This window comes from Fundulus heteroclitus, chromosome 13 (assembly GCF_011125445.2).
Source record: "Fundulus heteroclitus isolate FHET01 chromosome 13, MU-UCD_Fhet_4.1, whole genome shotgun sequence".
Lineage (NCBI taxonomy): Eukaryota > Metazoa > Chordata > Actinopteri > Cyprinodontiformes > Fundulidae > Fundulus > Fundulus heteroclitus.
Window position 1 is genome coordinate 39,575,135 of NC_046373.1, and position 12,494 is coordinate 39,587,628.

Below are 12,494 nucleotides of genomic sequence, written 5' to 3' on the forward strand. Positions count from 1 at the left end.
AGTGGTGAAGTTTGTGGACGACACCACTGTAGTGGGTCTCATCTCCACCAATGATGAGTCCCACTACAGGTCAGCAATCTGACACAGTGGAGCTCCAGAACAACCTGATCCTGAACACCAGTCAGACCAAGGAGGTAATAACAGACTACAGGAGGTCCAGGAGGACTGAACACCTCCTCTCTACTAACAGGGGGAGGAGGTGGAGCGAGTGAACAGCATCAGGTTCCTGGACTGTGAACACCTCCCACCTGGTGAAGAAGGCCCAACAACAGCTCAGGAACCTGAAAAAGTCTGGACTTTTCACTAAGCTGCTAAAGAACTTCTACAGAGCTGCCATAGAAAGTGTTTTATGTCTCAGCATAACTGTGTGGTATGGGAGCTGCAAAGTTCAGGAGAGGAAGGACCTACCGTGGGTGGTGATTGTGGGATGACGCGGGGGATTGTGGGATGCCGTCTGCAGGATCTAGACTCAGAATGAGTCCAAAGAAATGCCAGACTCATCTCCACTGATCCCATCCATCCAGGCAATGCGCTGTTTGCCCCTCCTCCATCAGGTAAACGATCCAGAAGCCTCAAAGCCAGAACTAATAAACTTCAAAACAGCTTCTTGCCAAGAGCTGTGAGGGCAATCGCCCACTGATGGAGACTACAGTCTAACACTTTAAAATCACCTCACTGTTACTAACGTCTTGATATGTTACAATCACCATAATGTTATTGCCTACTTGCACACTTTCAAAAAAAGAAAAAAAACCTGTAACCATTGTTCATTGCCTGTTTGTTTGTCAGTTTGCGTTCATTATATGTAATGTGAACCGGAAAGCCCAAAGAGAAATTTTACCACAGTAACACGCGAAGACATTAAAAAGACCCATGACTCTTAAAATGGCTGCTAAATAGCTGCCATTCAGCCGGGCTGCATGGCAGAGCAGTGTCAACTTCTCAACCAAAACACACTGATCTGCTCAGAAGGCGACGATGTGATGACAGAAAAGCGGAGGGCATTATGTAAAATACGGTAACATGGTGGAAAGCGACATGATGCCAAAAGCCCAGTTGATGTTGAAGGCTTTCGTGAGGATAATTTGTTTCATATATTTTCTGCTGTTTCGATTTATTGGTTTCTATTCAATAACCTAATAGGTTCCTTTTTTAATATATTTTATAAACATGTCCAAGTTAAATATTATGTGAGAAGACCACAATTTTTGTTTATTCAGTCAGTATTTAATACAAGTGGCACAATAAACTGTCAAAATATCATGATGTGCCTTATTTAAAACTAAGCATATTAAAAAATTAGCCCTTGATGATATGGAAAGATCCTCTTGATACAAGAGAAAACTCTGTGTTTTAAGAAAATCACAGCATATCAATTAATCCTTAGTTGAACGATAAGATCGATCAACTTTAGATTAACTCATTAACTGATAACTTGCATCCATCCATCCAGGGTATCTGGAGTCGTTCTTTTTTGATCAGATGATTTTTATTTTGTCATTATGAACATTAAAACACAAACAGCTTGAAGTCATTCCACCTTCCATCCAATGGATCTACATATTAAATCAGACAAAAACATATTACATTTTTTCAATGTTTTATAGTTTCAGAATTTCATAAAGTTAATAAAACTATATTCATAATCCTGACAGTTTCACCAACAGCTGCTGTGATTCAAGCTGAGAAGATGAAAGCTTGAGCTTCCATCATTCTTTTTCTACATGGAAATGAAAACAGGAGCTTTTAAAGGCTGTGTTGCAAAAACTGCAGAGGTCCATATGTGTCGAGCAGCAGTTACCATGATCCATATGACTTCAGTACCTACATAGTTTTATACATGTGACTTTTTCTTAGACATAAATTAATGACTGAACAGGAACCACTTGATGTTGGGACTTAGACTTTAGTTCAAAATGTTCAGCAGGTGAACTGTGAAAATGAACTGATTCACTTTAAACTGCTGTTAAGGAGGATCTCACACCTGGGAAGCTAAACCAGTGGAGAAGGTGATGCATATGATGTATAACCAGAACCTGGAGACCCTCAGACATGTTCTGAATAGATCCCAGAATGTGGCTGGGTCCACATCCAGGATCCAAACCCGTTAGAACCGCAGTTTGTCCTTCGATCTGGAACTAGAGAGAAAGACATGAGCTGTTCTACTGGAAGCCTGAAGCAGAAATAAAATCTCTCCTGATGCTCCAGAGTAAACCTAAAATCAGGAAGTACTAACTTTAGAAATTAAACTGAAAGTGGAGATTTTATCTTTTAACATGTCTGGAAGGGAGCTTTCTATGTTTGTAACATTATGTTGATAGAACCAGAATCTCTGCAGCTTCCTGATCCGGTTCTCAGATCGTTTAAAGGACTGAACTGAACTTCATACACAGACACATGAAGTTTGACCAGATACTGCTGATTTCTCACAGATACTCTTGTGAGGATCATCACAGGATCTATCAAACCAACACTTCAGATCACTGGCTCCTCCATTCTCTCCCATCCTCCCACAGTCTTCTCCAGCTAGATTCTGGCCGTTAGGACCTTTCCAGTCATCAGGCTCCTTGTTCCACCAAAACTTCAAACTAAGAGATGAAGAACAGAAAACAGGAGAAATAAAAACTGAGATTCTGGAACTTAACCAAAAAGTTTTCACTGCAATCAAACCTTTCATCCAGAGGTGATCCGTCCACCCACAACCATCTTCCTTCTAGCTCTGAGTCCGTCAGTCCGATCCAGAACTTGTCCTCTGCTTCCTCCATCAAGCCTCTCAGTTTCTCCTCCAGGAACATCTGAACAGGAGAAGATGATGAGAATAACTCAGAGATATTTCTGTGCTGAGATGAAGAAACATGATGATGTGATGAAATCTGTGAGAACATGAACCTGCAGCAGAGTTTCATACCTGCTCCTCTCTGCCGTCTATCTTCACCAGGTCTCCTCCCAGATCTTTGCAGGAATCTCTGCTCTCAGTCCAGGAGGACTTATTGGTGCTGAACTTATAACAGGTTCCTCCATGTAGCTCCCAGCCTGCTCCACACTTCAGACACGTCTCATCTTTAAACAGATCAGAACAAAAACTGAATCAGGTGGAAGAAATCTCTGTAGATGTTTGTGGAATTTGGAGGCAGAAGGAGGCATCTTCTGTCCTGCAGTTACGATCTGACTTCCTTTTTTAATCAGTCCGTCAACGTCATTAGAGGACAGAAATGGGACAAAGATCTTACCCTCGACTTACTTTTAATTTCAGAAGGTGGTGCACATGAAGGAGGTTTTTGACATGTTGAAGGTTTCGGACATGTTGAAGGTTTCGGACATGTTGGAGGTGGTGGACATGTAGTTGTAGCTATTTTAGTCATCAGTTCTATTTTTATCAAAATAGAGATATAAAAAGGAGATATAAAAGTTGTGAATTCTGTATGTTTTTGCAGAACAGCTGAAAAGAATGAAACTGAAATATTAAGGAACAATAAAAAATTATTAGCTCAACATCATTTGCTAGAAATTCATTGAATCAGTCAATTATTAATAATCTTTCCATAAGGAATCTCAAATGTTTCTAATCTGAAGCTCCTGAAAGAGACATTCATACTGTTCCTTTGAACCCTGACCGTCTCACCTGAGATATTTTTCCTCAGAGCTTCTTTCCCCTCTTTCAGGGTCTGGACAGCTTGATTACTCTGAATGTTTTTGAACACTGATGGAAGAAAAAACAGCTGTAAGCCAGTAAAAAAGGCTGATAATGTGAACCTTACAGGTTCCTTTTCCAGAGAGTCCACCGGCCACAGAATTAGAAAGTCATTCACCCACAAAGAGATAACAGAAGGAGAAACAGGACAAACCATCATGGAAAGAGAAGCTCCTGAAACATCTACAGATCTGCAGATGGTGGAAGTGACTGTTTGGAAATTCTGTCAGTGTTTGGAGAAGGCTGGATGGAAGGACAGTACAGAGGGACAAAGGGAGCTATAACTAAGAAGACACAACAGTAGACTGTGGAGAGTATGAGCCAGAAGTCCCTCAGTTAGAGGAGATAACATTTCCAGGGTTGATGGAGATTAACCAGGCTGGAATCCAAATGGAGCCTCAGATCCAGGCTGAATGAAGTCAGACCAATCACACTTCAAGGTTGACAAACTAAGAAAGAAGGTTGTAGAGACAGAAGGAGTGATTCAAAGTAGCAGCATCAAAAGGGAACAACAGGAGCCAGAGAAATACCAAAAGGTCGAGAGAAGTTGGAGAGAATCAGGACTTCAGTGGTACCAGAGCTAATCGGGTTCAGAAACCCAGTCAGATATTATTTACCAGAAATCAAACAGATAAAACATTCAATGGTTGAAAAGCCAACAGATGAAAAATAATCAAACTTACAGGTGACTCCAAGAGCGGCGAGAGAAGCTACCAACAGTCCAATAAGAACCAGCAGAACCAGTCGCTCTGAGGCGACCTTTGACCTCTTGCTGGACCCAGGTGGTTGGATATTTTCTGCACAGTTTGCAGAGACTGGAAAGACATGTTGGCATTTAATGTTGTAACATCTGGAATTTAACCATGAAAACACTTTTTATTATTTATTACGTTCATTAAATATGAATTTCTATATTTTTATTGAAGGACGCTTCAGATGTTTTTATTGACAGAAAACAGACATGTTGATGTCATCTTAAAGAATCTGAGGATTCCTGGTTGTTTTCCTGGTGGCTGTCATTACTGCTGATAGCTTAGGGAATGGATGGATCATAACTGTGGGCCCAGGGCGGCCAAACTCTCTGCCCCCCCACCGGCTCTGTTACAGGCTGCCACCTTATCGTAGTCAGGGGTTTGAGTGTTCCAATGACCCCAGGAGCTATGCTGTCAGGGGCTTCATGCCCCTAATAGGGTCACCCAAGGCAGACAGGTCCTTGGTGAGGGACCAGACTAAGTGCAGCCCTCAGACCCCTTATGAAGAACAACATATTTGGAAACAATGTTCCCTCGCCCGGACTCGGGTCACCGGGGCTCCACTCTGGAACCAGGCCTGGAGGTGGAGCACGCTGGTGAGCACCTTGTGGCTGGGCTTTCACCGGTGGAGCCTCCCTCTACATACGTGTAGGGGGATGGGTTCTGACTGTTGTTTGTGCTTATGCGCCGAACGGCAGTTCAGATTACCCACCAGTCCAGTACCCCCTCCACTCCTTGGAGGGGGTACTGGAAAAAGAGGCTCCTGGGAACGTCTGGTAGAGTCTCCTGTGAGATGGAGCTTTAACTTCCACCTCTGGGAATACCCCTCTTTCGAACATGCTCAGAGGAAGGTGGGGGACATTGAGTCCAAGTGGGCCATGTTCAGTGCCTCCATCATCAGGGCGGCTGGTTGGAGCTCCAGAAGCAGCTGATGTGTTCCGGCAGTCCAAGAGACATGCGGCTTGGATGGTCACCGGGGCAAAAACTCAGGCGTTGGAGGAGTTCATAAAGGTCATGGAGAAAGACTTCAGTATGCCTTTGAGGCATTCTGATCCACCATCCAGCATCTTAGGAGGGGGGAACAGTCCAGCATCAACACTGTTTGTAGTGGGGAGGGTGTGTACCTGACCTCGACTCAGGATGTCGTGGGTCGGTGGGCAGAATACTTTGAAGTCCTCCTCAATACCACCAGCATGTCTTTCATTGAGGAAGCAGAGCATGGGGACTTTGGGTCGGGTTCTCCTATCACTGGGATAGGATACAACCTCAACCAGGGAGTTGGATAACTTAAAAAGCTCCTTGGTGGCAAGGCCCATTGGGGGCAGTTTCCTCAGATTGGAAGACTTGGTGGTGGTCCCCCTATCCAAAAGGGGGGACCGGAGGGTGTGTTCCAACTACAGAGGGATCACACTCTTAAGTTTCCCGGGTAAGGTCTATTCAGGGATGTGGAGAGGAAAGTCCGTTGGATTCAGGAAGAGCAGTGTGATTTTTGTCCAGGTCATGGAACACTGGCCCAGCTTTACACCCTCAGCAGGGTCCTGGAGGGTACATGGGAGTTTGACCAACCAGTCTACATGTGCTTTGTGGACTTGGAGAAGGCATTCAACCATGTCCTGCGTGGGAATCCTGTAGGGGGTGATCCAGGAGTATTGAGTACCGGACCCTTTAACACGTGTTAGGTCCCTGTATGACCAGTGTCAGATCTTGGTTATTGGCAGTAAGTCTGACTCATTTGCGGTGAGAGTTGGACTCCGCCAAGGTTGCGCTTTTTCTGTTCATAGCATTTATGGACAGAATTTCTAGGCAAACCTAAGGTGTTGAGGGGATCCGTTTTGGTGGCCTCAGGATCGCGTCTCTGCTCTTTGCCAATGACATGGTCCATTTGGCTTCACCAGGCCGGGATGTGGATCAGTGCCTCCAAATCTGAGACCATGGTCTTGAGCCGGAAAAGGGTAGAGTGCCTCCTCTGGGTTGGGGAGGATGTCCTGCCCCAATGGGAGGAATTTAAATATCTCTGGGTCTTGTTCACAAATGAGGGAATGACAGAATGGGAGATTGAAAGGCCGATTGGTGCTGCATCTGCAGTGAAGTGGGCGCTGTACCGGTCTGTTGGAGTGAAGAGAGAGCTGAGTCAAAAGGTGAAGGTTTCAATTTACCGGTTGATCTACGTTCTTACCCTCATCTATGTGTCATGTGATTTGGGTGAAGACCGAAAGAACGAGAAAGTGGCCGAAATGAGTTATCTCTGCAGGGTTTCTGGGCTCTCCCTTAGAGGTAGGGTGAAAAGCTCGGTCATCCAGAGGGACTCAGAGTAGAGCCGCTGCTTCTCCTCATCGAAAGGAGCCAGTTGAGGTGGCTTGGACATCTGGTCAGGATGCCTCCTTGACGCCTCCCTGGTGAGGTGTTCCGGGCACGTCCCACCGGCAAGAGGCCCAGGGTAAGACCCAGGACACGCTGGAGGGACTATGTCTCTCTGCTGGCCTGGGAACGCCTTGGGATTCCTCCTGAGGAGCTGGCCCAAGTGGCTGGGGAGAGGGACGTCACAGGAGAGGAGCCTGATAGCTAAAGGATCTGCCTCCCATTCTACTTTTAGAGACTCTAGGAACCACCAGCAGACCTGCAGCCTGAGAGCAAAGTGCTCTGTTAGGAACATACGGGGTAATCAGAGCTCTGATATATGATGGAGCTTGATTATTAAGGGCTTTATACGTTAGAAGGAGAATTTTAAATTATATTCTTGATTTAACAGGAAGCCAATGAAGGGAAGCTAAAACAGGAGAAATATGATCCCTCTTGTTGATTTTCATCAGAACTCTTGCTGCAGCATTTTGGATTAGCTGAAGGCTTTGAACTGCATTTTGTGGACTTCCTGATAGTAAAGAATTACAATAGTCCAGCCTTGAAGTAACAAATGCATGGACCAGTTTTTCAGCATCACCTCTGGACAGAATGTTTCTAATATTGGCAAAATTCTGGAGGGGAAAGAACGAAACTCTGGAAACCTGTTTAATACGAGATTTAAATGACAAATTAAATAGTCAAAAATAACACCAATATTTTTTTTCTTTGTTACCCCAGGGCAACTTAATGCCAAATTAAGACAAACTGTACTACTTTTGAAACCTTACAAATACCATTTATGTGGAGAATAAACTGTTTTGGTACCTCTACCAATACCGACCCCTGGGGAACACCACAAGCATAATAACTGATAATCACCCATTTTCACACATTGTTGACTGCTACTTAAATAGCCCTTCATCCACTCCAGAACCACCAATGTCCACCATAATGCTCTAAAATCCTCATTAATAAATTGTGATCACTTGTGTCAAATTAAATTTTAGATCAATAAATATAAATGTTTGTTGTTCTGCTGGACCTGCAGCAAAAGGTGGTTCCAATGAAATAAAGTCAGATTTGTGGTCCTAACATGACGATGTGATCCAGGTGTATGAAGACATTTGCAAGTCTGCCTGCAGAGTTCCATCTTTCTTCAGGTCAGTGAGATTGTTTGGTGATAAACATAAGAAACTTCCTCATTCCAGCAACAGATCTGATCTTTACTCTGTATGACACTGCTTGTGGTTTATAGGTTAATTATCCATAGAATATTAAACAAGAGGAAATTCAATTATGATTAAACTCTTAATCTTAGAATAAGTCAGTAATCATTTGATTGAACTGCTGAAGGTTTAAAGTTCTGTTTTTCTTTCCAAGCAGGGCAAGCTGTGATGAACACGTCTCTTAAATAAAACCATAAAATAAAATAGTCTGCAGTTACAGTGACTTCAGGCTTTTATTTCCTCTGTCTGTTGATTTATTGGAGTATTTTTTACCAACCTGGTGGATGTTTGTTTGAGATCTTGACCTCAGAGTAAGTGCTTTCTTCAGATGCAACATTTTCTGCACAGAAACATCAGGATCTGATGGAGTTTTGTTCAAATTACAGATGAAACGTATCTTTAAACATGACATATTAGATAAATGGGTAGTTAAGACGGAGCGATGCTCACCTCTGGATCTCGATTTGTTGAACTTCACATCAGCGTACGTTATATCAGTTTCAGTCATGGTCCTGTTGCCCGTCTGAAGCAGAACTAAAGTTTAGAACTTCCTGTCAGATCTTTTAAGCTTCCTGAAATCAGAAAAGACACACCGTGGAGGTATGTCTTCCCAGAATAAACCCAAAGCAGAAGTTATAATGCTGGACGTTGTAGAGCTGATCATCTGATTTTGATTTATTGTAGCACCTAAAAGTTTCAGATTATGAAATACATTATAATATTGGCTAAAGACAACTGGAGTAAGTAAAAACAACAGTTTTCAAATAATGATTTCATGATTTCATAGAAATCTCAGGGGAAACTCCTGGATCCATTTTGTAAGTTGAAATCTGTTATGTATTAGTCATGAAATTGATTTTGATGTTTAATTTGTGCTAGGGCAAAGCAAGACAAGGCAAATTTATTTATATAGCACATTTCAGTACAAAGACAACACAGTGCTTTACATGATTAAAATAAGAAAATAATAAAAGAATAAAAGCAAGTTGGAATAAAACATAGAAAGTAAAAAACATGGGAGAAAAGAAACTAAAAGCAAATATTAAAAACAGTTGGACACCAAAGTGGAACTAATGATGTTTCAGTAAAACTGTTTAACTAGAACAGTCGAAGGAAATCCTAAACAGATGTGTTTTAAATCTTGATTTAAAAGGAACTCAGGCTTTCAGCACTTTTACAGTTTTCTGGGAGTTTGTTCCAGATCAGTGGAGCATAGGAACTAAATGCTGCTTCTCCATGTCTGGTTCTGGTTCTGGTTCTGGTTCTGGTTCTGCAGAGCAGGCTGGAGCCAGAAGACCTGAGTGGTCTGGAGGGTTGATGCCCTGATAACAAGTCTGTGATGTATTTAGGTGCTAATTCAGGGATTTATAGACTAACAGAAGGATTTTAAAGTCTATTCTCTGAGATACAGGGAGCCATGGAAGGACTTCAGAACCGGGTCCATGTTCTCTACGTTCTTAGTCTCAGTGAGGACTTCAGAACCGGGTCCATGTTCTCTACGTTCTTAGTCTTAGTGAGGACTTCAGAACCGGGTCCATGTTCTCTACGTTCTTAGTCTTAGTGAGGACGCGGGCTGCACAATTACTAAATGTAGGTATATGATGTCAGTATTTATTAACATTATTAGATTTTATGTTTTATGTTGAGCTTCTCACTGGCTGTTTTCTGTATGTTTTGCTGCTGCTGCCCAATAATTTCCCATTTCTGGGAAAGAAAGTCAGTTGTATCGTAAAACACAGATGGATCATAAAAGTTCACTGACAAAAGCGTCCTATGTCTAAAGTATGCAGCTTTTTAAAGGCTGCTTTTTATTCCTTCCAGTTGTCTAGTTTTTTTATGAATTGACTGGTTGAAAATGTTAAGACATTCAAGGCCTGATCTTCACAGATTCCAAATAAGGAATGCTTAATTACGTCGACAGAAAGCATGAGAGCTAAAAGTGGGCGTGTTGACCTTCAAAGATTGCCTCCACAATGGATAAGAAGTACAAAACATATTTGGTGCGCCCCGTTTAAATAAGTATATTGCATCTACTGCTGGCAGATTAGGAACCTGCTGTCAAAGAAAGAGGAAGTAAAAATCTGCCACATAATCTCTGCAGACACTCTGGACATACAAAACATTTTGAACTTCTGCTATTTGCATTTTTCTTAGTGGCAATATTAATGAGGCTATTATTAAAAAAATAAAGAAGTTTTTTTGTCAGCAGAACTTCTGCAAAACGGAAGAAGAAACTTTTGTTTTATGTCTGACTTTGATAAGAAAACATTAGAGCTGACAGAACAGATATATCCCCATTTATGATTATTTTACCGGTTCATGTATCAGTGATGGTGGCCATATCAAATGCGACATAGATTGTTGACTGAAACATCCATCCCTCCATCCATCCATCCATCCATCCATCCATCCATCCATCCAATGTCTGATCTGCTTAAAATCCCTCATGGAGTCGCGGGGGTTGCTGGTGCCTATCTCCAGCGTTCACTGGGCGAGAGGCGGGGTACACCCTGGACAGGTCGCCAGTCTGTCGCAGGGCAACACAGAGGGACAAACAGGACAAACAACCATTCACGCACACGCGCACACCTAGGGAGAATTTAGAGAAGCCAATTAACCTAACAGTCATGTTTTTTGGACTGTGGGAGGAAGCCGGAGTACCCGGAGAGAACCCACGCATGCACAGGAAGAACATGCTAACTCCATGCAGAAAGACCCAGACCCAGGGTTGGACTTGAACCCAGGACCTTCTAGCTGCAAGGCAACAACGCTATGGTAATAACGATATTATTTTCAATAACTGATTTTTAAAATAACAACATAAATCGGCTTACCCTGCGGCCTCTCCCCCCATTGACCGCTGGAGATAGGCACCAGCTCCCCGCATGGATAAGCAGATAGAGAAAATGGATGGATGGAATAACATTCTAAAAATGATGCATATTATTTATTGTGGTCTTTAAGAGTCTCAAAGTGCCACAGACAAAAGTAATAATAAAAAAAAGAGTTAAATCTAAAAGATTACATATCAATCGTAAAACCTGGAAAAGTTGACTGTCAGCTCCTCCTCAGACCCTCTGAGACCAGGAGGAAGCCGTACGATCAGACTTACAGCGAGATTCATCTCTAAACAGCTGGCTTTACCTCCAGCATCACTTCACAGCTGCTCCAGACAAAATATTACAAACCAAAGAAACCCTGAAATAGTTTAATACAAAATAAACCTGGTTCTGTTCTGGGTGAGTTCCTGTGGCTGTTATGCGCTGAGCTTGGCCGTGACCCTGAAACTGAAGCACAGCTAGAGAGACACACTTCTACCCTGCACTCCTTTAGTGCCCCGCTTTGTTTTATCATTGAGATCTTTAGGATCCCCCTGGTTTAACCCTCATACTGAGCCTAAAACAGTGAGATATCCTACCAAGAGACAACACAGGCCCCGTGATCACTGGAGTTCTTTTTAACTGCAGTAATTAATAGTTATATTATTGTGACATTTGTACAAAGTGAAAATAGCTGTGAAGTTCTTCATGGTGCAAACTTTGGGAACCTAACTAAGCAATAAAAAAACCAGAAGCTCAGGAATTTATCAGTATTAGTCTTCCTCTATTTGCCTTCCCTATTCTTTTCTTTTCTCAATGAATTTGTCCCTTCATTGTTTTTGAACTTCAGTTTATTCTAATAACTTAACCATTAAGGTGTCTAAAAGTTGTTGAAAGTTATTTCCTTCAGCATAGATGTTAAATATTGTTTTAAAAGCTTTTTGTTTTCAGTCTGCCTGATAGTGACCACTCAGCTCTGACTGCGGCTTCTTTTGCTCCTTCCTGTCGGTTTATCACCACATTCTTCTTGCTAACTTCTTCACAGCTCATGTATGCTATCTGTCTCTTTCCTGGCCACAAAGACCGCGGGCGTTGTTCGAGTGCGGCTTTGCACCTGACCTTTAAAGGTACTAAAGACCTGGAAACTGGCTACTATCAGTTTCAGCTTTGGAAAATCGCTTTAGCAGTAAATATTTACGTTTGCATCTCCCCCTCCCACAGATCTGTATATTCATGAAGGCACTTACACAAAAAAAGTTTGCACTCACTGTTCTGCTCATTTTATAGACGCACATTGCTTTTCTCCTGGTTTGAAGATCAGCTTTGTACACACTAATCCCTTTTCACCTGTTTTAATACGTACAAACCTTTTGAAAATCAGCACCTCAGTCTGAACCTTTTGGAAAGCTTCAAACCCTGAAAGTCTCACCTGAGATATTTCTCCTCAGAGCTTCATTCTTGTCTTTCAGAGAGTTGAGATGTTCGTTGGTCTCTAACATGAGAAATGTTTATGTCATAAAGACAGAGAACAGAGATCAAATTCATTCAGAGCAATTAATTCATGCAAGCAATCAGTTGTTGTTCTACTTTAAAGAAATTAAAATCTAAGAAAAAAAGCCTCAGCCGGTTGAACTCACAGAGTCTGCAGATGATGACCAGAGAAACA

At 42.3% G+C, this 12,494-nt stretch overlaps 1 protein-coding gene across 1 annotated transcript in view; it reads right to left on the reverse strand.

Moving 5' to 3' along the window:
* Positions 1-721: 721 nt before the first annotated feature.
* The window catches only part of LOC105921261 (collectin-12), a 45,796-nt gene continuing 34,023 nt past the window's right edge, over positions 722-12,494 (reverse strand). Inside the window, exons 8-10 of the mRNA XM_036144822.1 lie at positions 2,671-2,795; positions 2,473-2,588; positions 722-732 (exon numbers count right to left, since the gene is read on the reverse strand). Of these exons, the coding sequence (XP_036000715.1) occupies positions 722-732; positions 2,473-2,588; positions 2,671-2,795 (252 nt within the window). The remainder of the gene's footprint in view (positions 733-2,472; positions 2,589-2,670; positions 2,796-12,494) is intronic.